Source organism: Eubalaena glacialis, chromosome X, assembly GCF_028564815.1.
Source record: "Eubalaena glacialis isolate mEubGla1 chromosome X, mEubGla1.1.hap2.+ XY, whole genome shotgun sequence".
In the NCBI taxonomy this organism is placed as follows: Eukaryota; Metazoa; Chordata; class Mammalia; order Artiodactyla; family Balaenidae; genus Eubalaena; species Eubalaena glacialis.
The window spans coordinates 43,809,752-43,822,461 of record NC_083736.1 but is presented as its reverse complement, the minus strand read 5'-3'; the positions used below and the strand labels follow the sequence as shown (position 1 = coordinate 43,822,461).

At 39.1% G+C, this 12,710-nt stretch overlaps 1 protein-coding gene across 1 annotated transcript in view; it reads right to left on the bottom strand.

Annotated features, from left to right (window-relative positions):
• Positions 1 to 4,380: 4,380 nt before the first annotated feature.
• Positions 4,381 to 12,710, bottom strand: part of LOC133082066 (zinc finger protein 81) — a 77,001-nt gene continuing 68,671 nt past the window's right edge. The window contains exon 5 of the mRNA XM_061178485.1: positions 4,381 to 6,092. Within this exon, the coding sequence (XP_061034468.1) occupies positions 4,384 to 6,092 (1,709 nt within the window). The 3' untranslated portion in view covers positions 4,381 to 4,383. The remainder of the gene's footprint in view (positions 6,093 to 12,710) is intronic.

Here is a 12,710-nt window from a genome sequence, read left to right as displayed (position 1 = left end):
GGCTCAGGATTTCAAAGAGCAGCAGGAGTGGGCAAACCTCAGTGTGCAAGTACTTCTCAAGCCTCTGCTTGTGTCATATTTGCTAATGTCCTACTGGCCAAAGAAGTGGCCAAATCCAGTTTCAAGGGCTGGAGAAACAGACTCTACCTCTTGGGTGAAGTGGCAAAGTCATATTGAAAGGTGGCATATATTCTGATGGTAGTGGCCAAAGGAGACCATCCAGACTTCTGGGTTCTGGCTAGAATGTAGACACCTGAAAAGAGCTCCCATTCTTATAATTAGAAAAAATTCAGGTAATCTACAAAATCATAACTTTTCTTGAACTCATCATAGAGCAACCAACTAGCTTGATATATAAGACAAATGCCTCAAAGGAGACAGGAAGTTATCACTGGTCACCTATGGCAGAGCAGGAAGGAAGATGGGTCTACCACACCAGCAGTAAGAATTCAGCAAGAATTTTAAATAAATTTCTAAAGGCTGAGTGTGGGATAGTGTGAGAATATAGGACCTCTGAGAGCTGGAGACCTAGGGGTAGTTGGCCCCCATTTGCAGGTTCTTCTCCACAGACCTCCACTGGGTGCTCACAAGAAACACTGGGGATAGGGTGGGACTGGAGAAAGCCTCTCTCAGTGGTGTAGGCCTGCAAGGGGACAGCTGCTGATACAGAAATGGCACAAAGCCCCAATGGGACCCTATTCCCTTACAAAACAAAAGCTTTAAGCCACTGGGGGACGTGCAGCAAACCTTGTTGCCCACAGGACATAGGTGAAGATCCACTGTGGCTAGAGGAAAGGAAAAGGGAAAAAACCTTCCACTCACAGGGGAAGGGCAGGAAACCATCCTAGGCCCAGACCATTGAAGGCTTTATACTAATGGGGAGGGCAGGATCACTGAAAAAGCCTCACCCTCCAAGACCTAGGGATACAGGGCCTGCCTAAGACTGAGGCTGGCCCAGGACAACTCCTGTCCCCACACTCATCAGGTCACCAAGACCCAGGTAATAATAGAAGTCTACTACTAAGGGAGAAGCAAGAGCATAGAGAGGGAGCCTCTCTGAGATGCAGGCACATAGGAAACGCCTAAAGGCAAGGGTGGTTCAGGAATATTGAGAAAAATTATCTGGAAAACCAGTGCCTATTCTAAGCACAAGGTAACACTAGAGAAATTTGAAGTCATTGACACACTGCAGGTAAAGAGAGCAACAAAACCTAAACCCAGACTAAATCCTGACTAGATGGACTCAATTCCCCTATGCTAATGACCTATAAGGAAAGCAGCCATTATCTACTCCCAGGAATAAATATTTACCTCAGTTTCTACTCTCCTACATACAACATCGGACATTCAGCCAAAAATTACATGCAAAACAGCAAGAGAAAACAATCTACTGTCAAGAGACAAAGCAATCAACAGATCCAGACTCAGTTGATCCAGTTGTTGGAACTGTCAAACAGGGAATTTAAAATAGCAATGATTAATTAATATGTTAAAGAGGGTAGTGGAAAATGTAAACAACAGGTATGAACAGATGGGGAATTTCAGCAGAGAGAATGGAAATACTAGAAATAAAAAGAAAACATAACTGAGATGAAGAATGCCTTCAACGGGTTCATCAGTAGATCTAACAGAGCCAGGGTAGGGGTTAAAAATCAGTGAACTTGAAGATAGGTTAATAGAAATTATCCCAACTGAAATACAAAGCAAAATAATGACTGAAAACAGGCATACATATAGGGATGGAAATTTGTAGCATTTTCTATCTAACAGTCTCTCTTCTGGTCATAAGTTATTTACATTATCATACCATGCAAAATATGTTCACCTCCATTCCAAGACCTCTAAACGATTATCCCAAATTATAGCATCAGGCTCAAATCTAAGACCTTAAGTCTTCTGCATCAGGTTCGGATATGGCTGAGGCTCCTTGGGTGCAGTTTCTCAGTTTCTTGATCCAGAGACCTGTGAGTTAAATGACAAGTTATATGACCACCCCCCCAACCCAACACACACACACACACACACACACACACACACACACACACACACACACACATAAATATAAATACAATAGTGAGATAGGGACAGGATAACTGCAACAGATACTCCCATTCAAAAAGGGGAGGAACAAGAGGCACATATCAGTCACTGTTCCATAATAATTCTGAAATCCCACAGAGCAAATATTGTCAGGTATTCCTGCCCCAGAGGCAAATAATGTTTCTTGCTTAGGTCACAGTTCTACCTGGGAATGGCTTCCCAGTCCATTTTAGTACACTGTTCTTGGGTCTTCTCTCTGAGATAGCCTTCTTTTCCCATAAGAAATGGCCCATGTTTGCAGCTGAGTAACTTTCTCAGCGTGCTTCCTGTTCACAGAAGTTAGAGAGGGGAGTCCAGAGGCCACTTTTCATTTTGGACTGTTTCAGTCCCTTTAAGTCCAACCTGGAGGTAGTTTTGATAGTAAAGCTCTATTAAAAATGTTACAAGTTTCTATGAATCTGGTTTGTATTTACTCCATGTCCCAAATGCGACATCAACAATTCTTTTTACCCTCCCTACCGTGAGCAGTGTGTCAGGCTACTGGGATAATGTTGTGAAGTTTTTAGAAGCTGTTTGACTTAGCTGAGAGAGTCTCCCAAACTCCAACCTAAATATTTCACACATTTTAACAAAGGGTCTTAGAGCCACATCTACGATTTGATCTCTACCCTTGGGCCATTTTTTCACCTTGAGAATATTTTGGTGGCTGGAGAGACTGGAGATGTGAAGCAGTTATTTTCCAACCCAGCCAAGTCCTGGCTTTTCTGTTATTTCTTCTGAATTCTGCTCGCAAATGGAACAGTTATTTGCTTAGTTCATACTTTTCTTTCTGTATCTTATCATATGCAGCTAAAAGAAGCAAACTGATACTTCCAACATTCTGTTGGAAATCTCTTTAGCCAGATCCACAAGTTCATTTGGTACATTCTCTATCTTTCCACAGAGGATGGTGACTGTTTTGCTATTTTTTTTCCCTTACTAAACAACACAGACTGCCATCTTTTCCAGCCTTTCTTAACAGTTTTCCTCATTGTTTTTCCAGTCTCTGCCTGATGCTCAGGCCCAAAGCTAATGTCACGTCTTATGTTTTGATACAATACCCCCAGTAGGCGTACACTTTTAGGTATTACTTAGCATTTGCTGTGCAACAGACTACCCCAAACTTAATAGCTTAAAACAATAATCATTTTATTTATCTCATAATTCTCCAGGTTGGCTGGGATAACTGGTGTGGCTCTTCTGGTGTGGGCTGGCGTGGCTGGGGCTGGAGGTTGATGAAGGCCTCACTCCCATGTCTGGCATTTGGTCTAAGGGGCTTCAGCTGGCCTGGTTCATCTCTGTTCCATGTGGCTTCTCATCCCTCAGTAATGAGTTTCTTCACACGAAGGTCTTGGAATTCCAAAGAGCAGCAAGAGAGGGTAAGACCCGAGGCAGGCTTTACACACTTCCCCAGCATCTTCTTGAATCTCTTTGTTAATGTACATTGGCCAAAACAAGTCACATGGCCAAGCTCAGAGTCAAGGAGTAGAGAGAGAGCTCTACCTCTTAATAAGAAAAACAACAGAGTAATATTACAAAGGGGGGTGCATAAAAGGATGGGAGAGATCTGTGGCTATTTTGCATTGTACCACAATGAAGGAAGATAAAAATATGATGTCATGGAAACCAGTATGAATGATAGGATTATATTTATGTGTTTGTGTAAAATTATATCAGCAGATGTGTGTATATATATAAAACCATAATGACTTTAAAACTGTGGATTCACATGAGCAAAATATTCAATAGGAAACATATTTGATAGACACAATTACATTAAATCCAAAAAAAAATTTCAATTCAATTATTCCTCCCATTGTGCAATGTGTTCTGCTACAAATACCCTACAGAACTGAGAGCAGGTCTACACATTAAATATATCATTTTGTTGTCCTACCTTTTGTTTTGTTGCCACTTTAAATTGCTTAATATAACACAGTAAACATTACAGTCATTTATATAATTTTGCATACTCCATCTGTAAAGAATTTGGTAATAACTTGCCTTATATAATACTTTGTACAGGAAGGCTTTTCCTAATGCCTCAAACTGACAGCATTTTCCCCAGTATGAATTCTATTATATTTTGTGAGGCTGTGAAAATATGGAAGTTCCCCTTCATTCAGTGCATTCTTAGAGGGTCTCTTCCAAATAATTTTTCTCATCTCAGGTGAAAGAGCCTGATGAATTCTTTTTATTATACAATGTATTCATATATGATTGGTCTTGGTTGAATTTTATAATACACACTTAGACCTGATTTCTGTGATAAGGTTTTCTCATTTTCAAGAAACAGGGTTACTTTCATGTATGAATATTGCGATGCATACTCAGAACTGATTTCTGAGTGAAGCCCTTTCCACAGTCACTACATTTATAGGGTTTCTCTCCAGTATGAATTGTCTGGTGTTTATTGAAATTTGACCTGTCAGTGAAAGCTTTCCCACATTCTGCACATATATATGGTTTCTCTCCTGTGTGAATTCGCTGATGTACTTTGAGATGTGGTTTCTTGGAGAAGGATTTCTCACAGTCAGAACATTTATAAGGCTTCTCTGTAGTATGGATTCTCTGATGTGTAATTAACTCTGACTTCTGGATGAAGGCCCTCCCACAATCAGCACAGACATAGGGTTTCTCTCCAGTATGAATTGTCTGGTGTTTATTGAAATTTGACCTGTCTGTGAAGGCTTTCCCACATTCTGCACATATATAAGACTTCTCTCCAGTATGAGATTTCTGGTGAGTATTGAGATTTGACCTGTTGGTAAAGGCCTTCCCACAATCAGTGCATATATAGGGTTTCTCTCCTGTGTGAATTCGCTTATGCATCTGGAGTTGTGACTTAGAAGGGAAAGATTTCCCACAGTCACTGCATTCATAAGGCTTCTCTCCAGTATGAATTCTTTGATGTGCAATCAAGTGTGCCTTTTGGATGAAGGCCTGCCCACATTCAGTACATATGTAGGATCTCTCTCCTGTATGAATTCTCTGATGCATTCTGAGCGTTGATTTTTGGGTAAAGGCTTTCCCACACTCACTGCACTTGTGGTGTCTCTCTCCAGTATGAATTTTCTGATGTACATTGAGGGCTGAGTTCAGGGAGAAGCCTTTCCCACATTCACTGCATTCATAAAGTTTTTCTCCAGTATGGGTTGTCTGATGCCTAAGTAGAGATGACACTTGGAAAAATGATTTTCCACATTCACTACATTTATAGGGTTTTTCTCTAGTATGAATTTTCTCATGCATAATTAATTCTGAATTTTGGATGAACGCCTTCCCACACTCAGAACATATATATAGTTTTTCATCTCTATGAACTCTCAAATATATACTGAGTAGTGGCTTCTGTGTAAAAACATTCACACATTTGCTAAGTCCATGAGGTTTTTCCGTAGTATGAATTCTCTGAGGTGCAAAGAGGTGTGACCTCTGGGTGAAGATCTTCCCAAGTTCAGTACACATATTTGCTTTCTCCCCAACAGGAAATTTCAGATTGTGACTGAGTGCTTGTTTGAGGCTGAAGACTTTGCCACACTGATTGCTGTCACAGAATTTCACTCCTGTATGTGTATTTTCATGGTTAGTATAAGAAGAGCTCTGGGTGAAAACTTGACCGTGTCCAATAATTTTATCAAAGTTCTTTGTTGCATTGTTTTTATTATGAATAGGTACATCTAAATTATACTTTAAACTCTTTCCAAATGAGTCACGTTTATGGGATCTTTTCTGTGAAGGAATACGATTTGGGCCTGGATGAACAAATTTTCCACTGTCTTTATATTCATAATCCCATTCTGTATTCAATATTTTCTTATTGATGAAAGCAGCATGACTCAGAGGTTTGTTCTGTTTTTCCTGATAGCTTTTTATCTGTTCAGCACCGTGCCACAGTTCTTCTAAAATGGAATACAATGAATCATCTCTTGTATCTTCACCCTCCATTTCACTATGAAATGAAACTTTTCCAGAAATTCTTTTTTGTGAGGTCTTAATCCCAAACTTTCCATCTAAAAAGAGAATGAAAAAGTAAAATTGACACAAAGAATAGACAGCAGAAGATTAAAAGGTACATGTAAATTAATCCAAATTGAACACAGGGAAACCAGTAAATTTGATGATGATGATGATGATGATGATGATGACAATGACAGAAAATACATATATAGCACTTATTATGTGCCAAGCTCTTATATGACACGATGTTCCAGGCATTGTTCTAAGAAATATATACATATGAACTCATTTAATCCTTTCAAAAGCCCTATGAGGTATTTTCTATTATTATCCACCATTGTAGATAAGGAAAGTGAAGTTCAGAATGATTTTATATATATATATATATATATATATATATTCAGTGTTGGAGATTGGAGTTCAGCTAAGCAATCTAGCTCTATTTTGGTAGGGGATATCAAGAAGGGTGAAGTGAAGATTAAACAGACAAGGGTTTTAAGGGGAAATTTCTGTGGAGGGCCTAGGCTTGAAGGGGTGACTCAGAGTCTAAGTCCTCATTAGCGTTCAATTCTAAATCCTCACTTATCTCACTGCTTCTTGCTTATTAGCAACAATATCAAATTAAGGTGATAAAAAACAGTTAAATTTGCTAAGAGAGTAGATCCTAAAAATTCTCATCACGAGGAAAAATTTTTTCTTTCTCTTTTTTGTATCTATATGATATGGATGTTAACTAAACTTACTGTGGCAATCATTTCATAATATATATGTCCAGTCATTATGCTGTACACTTTAAATTTATACAATGATGTACGTCAATTATATCTCAAAAAAACTGAAAAAATTAATTTATTCATGCCTATAGGAAAAATATTGTGATCACAGCCATCTTGACCTATACAAACAATAAATGGATGTCTATACTCCAACTCTCCATCCAGGTGTTATTGTTTTCTTGGAACAAAAATTATATATATTTAACAAGAAGTACAAAATCAGAGAGATGACAAACCAACTGTGGTAGACTGAAAGCTGCCCACCAGAATCTGTTTCATCATTCTTTTGCAAAAACAGAGTAGTAGCCAGGCATATGGCTGCCCAGTCATATAACATTTCTCAACCTCCTTTGAAAATTGGTGTGGCCATGTGACAATGTTCTAAACAGAATGTGAGAGAAAATAATGGGTGCTACCTTCAAACCAGAGCATTGAAACAGTAGGCATGTTTTCTCTATACCTTCTTCTACCCTCTTGCTTACTAAAACCTGGACTTGACAGCAACATGGATTCAAACATGCAGATGCCACAAAGAATCCAAGAGACAGTGGAGTTGAGTAATGGAAGGAACCTGGATTCATGAATAAGCAGGAGCAACTAGGTTTTCCAATGGCCTGTGACATTAGAGACTTTATATAAGAGAGAAATAAAATTCTGTATTTAAGTCACTGTATCTAATGCTCTCTTTACTACTGTGAATTACCTTTAACACAATTAATATACTATTCTTGCCCAGAGTGGGAATCACAGATTGTTCCATTACAAGTACAGTTCATGAGACATATGCCAATCTCAATAATTGTAAAATGAAGAATTACACACTATCTCACCAGCAAGAGTTTTCAGATACTGAGAATGCTCTGAATCATCAAATCCAGTTTTCCCGTTAGTCATTTTGATACTGTACTCTGAACACATGTCCCATAAAAAATCTCATCCTCTTCTTTTTTTTTTATTTTTTAACATCTTTATTGGAGTATAATTGCTTTACAAGGGTGTGTTTGTTTCTGCTTTATAACAAAGTGAATCAGCTATACATATACATATATCCCCATATCTCCTCCCTCTTGCGTTTCCCTCCCACCCTCCCTATCCCACCCCTCTAGGTGGTCACAAAGCACCGAGTTGATCTCCCTGTGCTATGCGGCTACTTCCCACTAGCTATCTATTTTACATTTGGTAGTATATATAAGTCCATGCCACTCTCTCACTTCGTCCCAGCTTACCCTTCCCCCTCCCCGTGTCCTCAAGTCCATTCTCTACGTCTGTGTCTTTATTACTGTCCTGCCCCTAGGTTCGTCAGAACCATTGTTTTTTTGATTCCATATATATGTGTTAGCATACGGTATTTGTTTTTCTCTTTCTGACTTGCTTCACTCTGTATGAAACACTCTAGGTCCATCCACCTCACTACAAATAACTCAATTACGTTTCTTTTTATGGCTGAGTAATATTCCATTGTATATATCTGCCACATCTTCTTTAATCATTCACCTGTCGATGGACACTTAGGTTGCTTCCATGTCCTGGCTATTGTAAATACAGCTGCAATGAACATTGTGGTACATGACTCTTTTTGAATTATGGTTTTCTCAGGGTATATGCCCAGTAGTGGGATTACTGGGTCGTATGGTGGTTCTATTTTTAGATTTTTTTTTTTTTTTTTTACAAATGAGCTTATTTATTTATTTATTTATTTATTTATTTATTTATTTTTGGCTGTGTTGGGTCTTCATTTTTGTGCGAGGGCTTTCTCCAGTTGTGGCAAGCGGGGGCCACTCTTCATCACAGTGCGCGGTCCTCTCACTATCGCGGCCTCTCTTGTTGTGGAGCACAGGCTCCAGACGCGCAGGCTCAGTAGTTGTGGCTCACGGGCCTAGTTGCTCCACGGCATGTGGGATCTTTCCAGACCAGGGCTCGAACCAGTGTCCCCTGCATTGGCAGGCAGATTCTCAACCGCTGTGCCACCAGGGAAGCCCTATTTTTAGATTTTTAAGGAACCTCCATACTGTTCTCCATAGTGGCTGTATCAATTTACATTCCCACCAACAGTGCAAGAGGGTTCCCTTTTCTCCACACCCTCTCCAGCATTTATTGTTGGTAGATTTTTTGATGATGGCCACTCTGACCAGTGTGAGATGATACCTCATTGTAGTTTTGATTTGCATTTCTCTAATGATTAATGATGTTGAGCATTCTTTCATGTGTTTGTTGGCAATCTGTATATCTTCTTTGGAGAAATGTCTATTTAGGTCTTCTGCCCATTTTTGGACTGGGTTGTTTGTTTTTTTGATATTGAGCTGCATGAGCTGCTTGTAAATTTTGGAGATTAATCGTTTGTCAGTTGCTTCATTTGCAAATATTTTCTCCCATTCTGAGGGTTGTCTTTTGGTCTTGTTTATGGTTTCCTTTGTTGTGCAAAAGCTTTTAAGCTTCATTAGGTCCCATTTGTTTATTTTTGTTTTTATTTCCATTTCTCTAGGAGGTGGGTCAAAAAAGATCTTGCTGTGATTTATGTCATAGTGTTCTGCCTATGTTTTCCTCTAAGAGTTTGATAGTGTCTGGCCTTACATTTAGGTCCTTAATCCATTTTCAGTTTATTTTTGTGTATGGTGTTAGGGAGTGTTCTAATTTCATTCTTTTCCATGTAGCTGTCCAGTTTTCCCAGCACCACTTATTGAAGAGACTGTCTCTTCTCAATTGTATATTCTTGCCTCCTTTATCAAAAATAAGTTGACCAGGGGCTTCCCTGGTGGCGCAGTGGTTGAGAATCTGCCTGCCAATGCAGGGGACATGGGTTCGAGCCCTGGTCTGGGAAGATCCCACATGCCGCGGAGCGACTAGGCCCGTGAGTCACAATTGCTGAGCCTGCGCGTCTGGAGCCTGTGCTCCGCAACAAGAGAGGCCGTGATAGTGAGAGGCCCGCGCACCGCGATGAAGAGTGGCCCCCACTTGCCGCAACTAGAGAGAGCCCTCGCACAGAAATGAAGACCCAACACAGCCATAAATAAATAAATAAATAAATAAAATTAAAAAAAAAATAAGTTGACCATATGTGCGTGGGTTTATCTCTGGGCTTTCTATCCTGTTCCATTTATTTATATTTCTGTTTTTGTGCCAGTACCATACTGTCTTGCTTACTGCAGCTTTGTAGTATAGTCTGAAGTCAGGGAGCCTGATTTCTCCAGCTCCGTTTTTCTTTCTCAAGACTGCTTTGGCTATTTGGGGTCTTTTGTGTTTCCATACACATTGTGAAATTTTTGGTTCTAGTTCTGTGAAAAATGCCATTGGTAGTTTGATAGAGATTGCATTGATTGCTTTGGGTAGTATAGTCATTTTCACAATGTTGATTCTTCCAATCTGAGAACACGGTATATCCCTCCATCTGTTTGTATCATCTTTAATTTCTTTCATCAGTGTCTTACAGTTTTCTGCATACAGGTCTTCTGTCTCCTTAGGTAGGTTTACTCCTAAGTATTTTATTCTTTTTGTTGCAATGGTAAATGCGAGTGTTTCCTTAATTTCTCTTTCAGATTTTTCATCATTAGTGTATAGGAATGCAAGAGATTTCTGTGCATTAATTTTGTATCCTGCTACTTTACATTCATTGATTAGCTCTAGTAGTTTTCTGGTAGAGTCTTTAGTATGCTCTATGTGTTGTATCATGTCATCTGCAAACAGTGACAGCTTTACTTCTTCTTTTCCAGTTTGGATTCCTTTTATTTCTTTTTCTTCTCTGATAGCTGTGGCTAAAACTTCCAAAACTATGTTGAATAACAGTGGGGAGAGTGGGCAACCTTCTCTTGTTCCTGATCTTAGTGGAAATGGTTTCAGTTTTCACCATTGAGAATGATGTTGGTTGTGGGTTTGTCATGTATGGCCTTTATTATGTTGAGGTAAGTTCCCTCTATGTCTACTTTCTGGAGAGTTTTTATCATAAATGGGTGTTGAATTTTGTCAAAAGCTTTTTTTTTTAAAATAAATTTATTTATTTATTTATCTATTTTTGGCTGCATTGAGTCTTCGTTGTTGTGCACGGGCTTTCCCTAGTTGCAGGGAGCAGGGGCTCCTCTTCATTGCGGTGTGCAGGCTTCTCATTGCAGTGACTTCTCTTGTTGTGGAGCACGGGCTCTAGGCGCACACAGGCTTCAGTAGTTGTGGCTCACAGACTCTAGAGCGCAGGCTCAGTAGTTGTGGAGCACGGGCTTAGTTGCTCCACGGCATGTGGGATCTTCCCCGGGCCAGGGCTTGAACCCGTGTCCCCTGCCTTGGCAGGCGGATTCTTAACCACTGCGCCACCAGGGAAGCCCCTTGTTGAAAGCTTTTACTGCATCTATTGAGATGATCATATGGTTTTTCTCCTTCAATTTGTTAATATGGTTTATCACATTGATTGATTTGCATATATGGAAGAATCCTTGCATTCCTGGGATAAACCCCACTTGATCATGGTGTATGATCCTTTTAACGTGCTGTTGGATTCTGTTTGCTAGTATTTTGTTGAGGATATTTGCATGTATGTTCATCAGTGATATTGGCCTGTAGTTTTCTTTCTTTGTGACATCTTTGTCTGGTTTTGGTATCAGGGTGATGGTGGCCTTATAGAATGAGTTGGGGAGTGTTCCTCCCTCTGCTATATTTTGGAAGAGTTTGAGAAGGATAGGTGTTAGCTCTTCTCTAAATGTTTGATAGAATTCGCCTGTGAAGCCATCTGGTCCTGGGCTTTTGTTTGTTGGAAGATTTTTATCACAGTCTCAATTTCAGTGCTTGTGATTGGTCTGCTTACATTTTCTATTTCTTCCTGCTTCAGTCTCAGAAGGTTGTGCATTTCTAAGAATTTGTCCATTTCTTCCAGGTTGTCCATTTTATTGGCATATAGATGCTTGTAGTAATCTCTCATGATCCTTTGTATTTCTGCAGTGTCAGTTGTTACTTCTTCTTTTTCATTTCTAATTCTATTGATTTGAGTCTTCTCCCTTTTTTTCTTGATGAGTCTGGCTAATGGTTTATCAATTTTCTTTATCTTCTCAAAGAACCAGCGTTTGGTTTTATTTGATCTTTGCTATTGTTTCCTTCATTTCTTTTTCATTTATTTCTGATCTGATCTTTATGATTTCTTTCCATCTGCTAACTTTGGGGTTTTTTTGTTCTTCTTTCTCTAATTGCTTTAGGTGTAAGGTTAGGATGTTTATTTGAGATGTTTTTTGTTTCTTGAGGTAGGATTGCATTGCTATAAACTTCCCTCTTAGAACTGCTTTTGCTGCATTCCATAGGTTTTGGGTTGTCGTGTTTTCATTGTCATTTGTTTCTAGGTATTTTTTTGATTTCTTCTTTGATTTCTTCAGTGATCTCTTGGTTATTTAGTAGTGTATTGTTTAGCCTCCATGTGTTTGTAATTTTTACAGATTTTTTCCCCTGTAATTGATATCTAGTCTCATAGCATTGTGGTCAGAAAAGATACTTGATATGATTTCAATTTTCTTAAATTTACCAAGGCTTGGTTTGTGACTCAAGATATGATCTCTCCTGGAGAATGTTCCATGACCACTTGAGAAGAAAGTGTATTCTGTTGTTTTTGGATGGAATGTCCTATCAATATCAATTAAGTCCATCTTGTTTAATGTATCATTTAAAGCTTGTGTTTCCTTATTTATTTTCATTTTGGATGATCTGTCTATTGGTGAAAGTGGGGTGTTAAAGTCCCCTACTATGATTGTGTTACTGCCAATTTCTCCTTTTATGGCTGTTAGCATTTGCCTTCTGTACTGAGGTGCTCCTCTGTTGGGTGCATAAATATTTACAATTGTTCTCTCTTCTTCTTGGATTGATCACTTGATCATTATGTAGTGTCCTTCTTTGTCTCTTGTAATAGTCTTTATTTTAAAGTTTATTTTG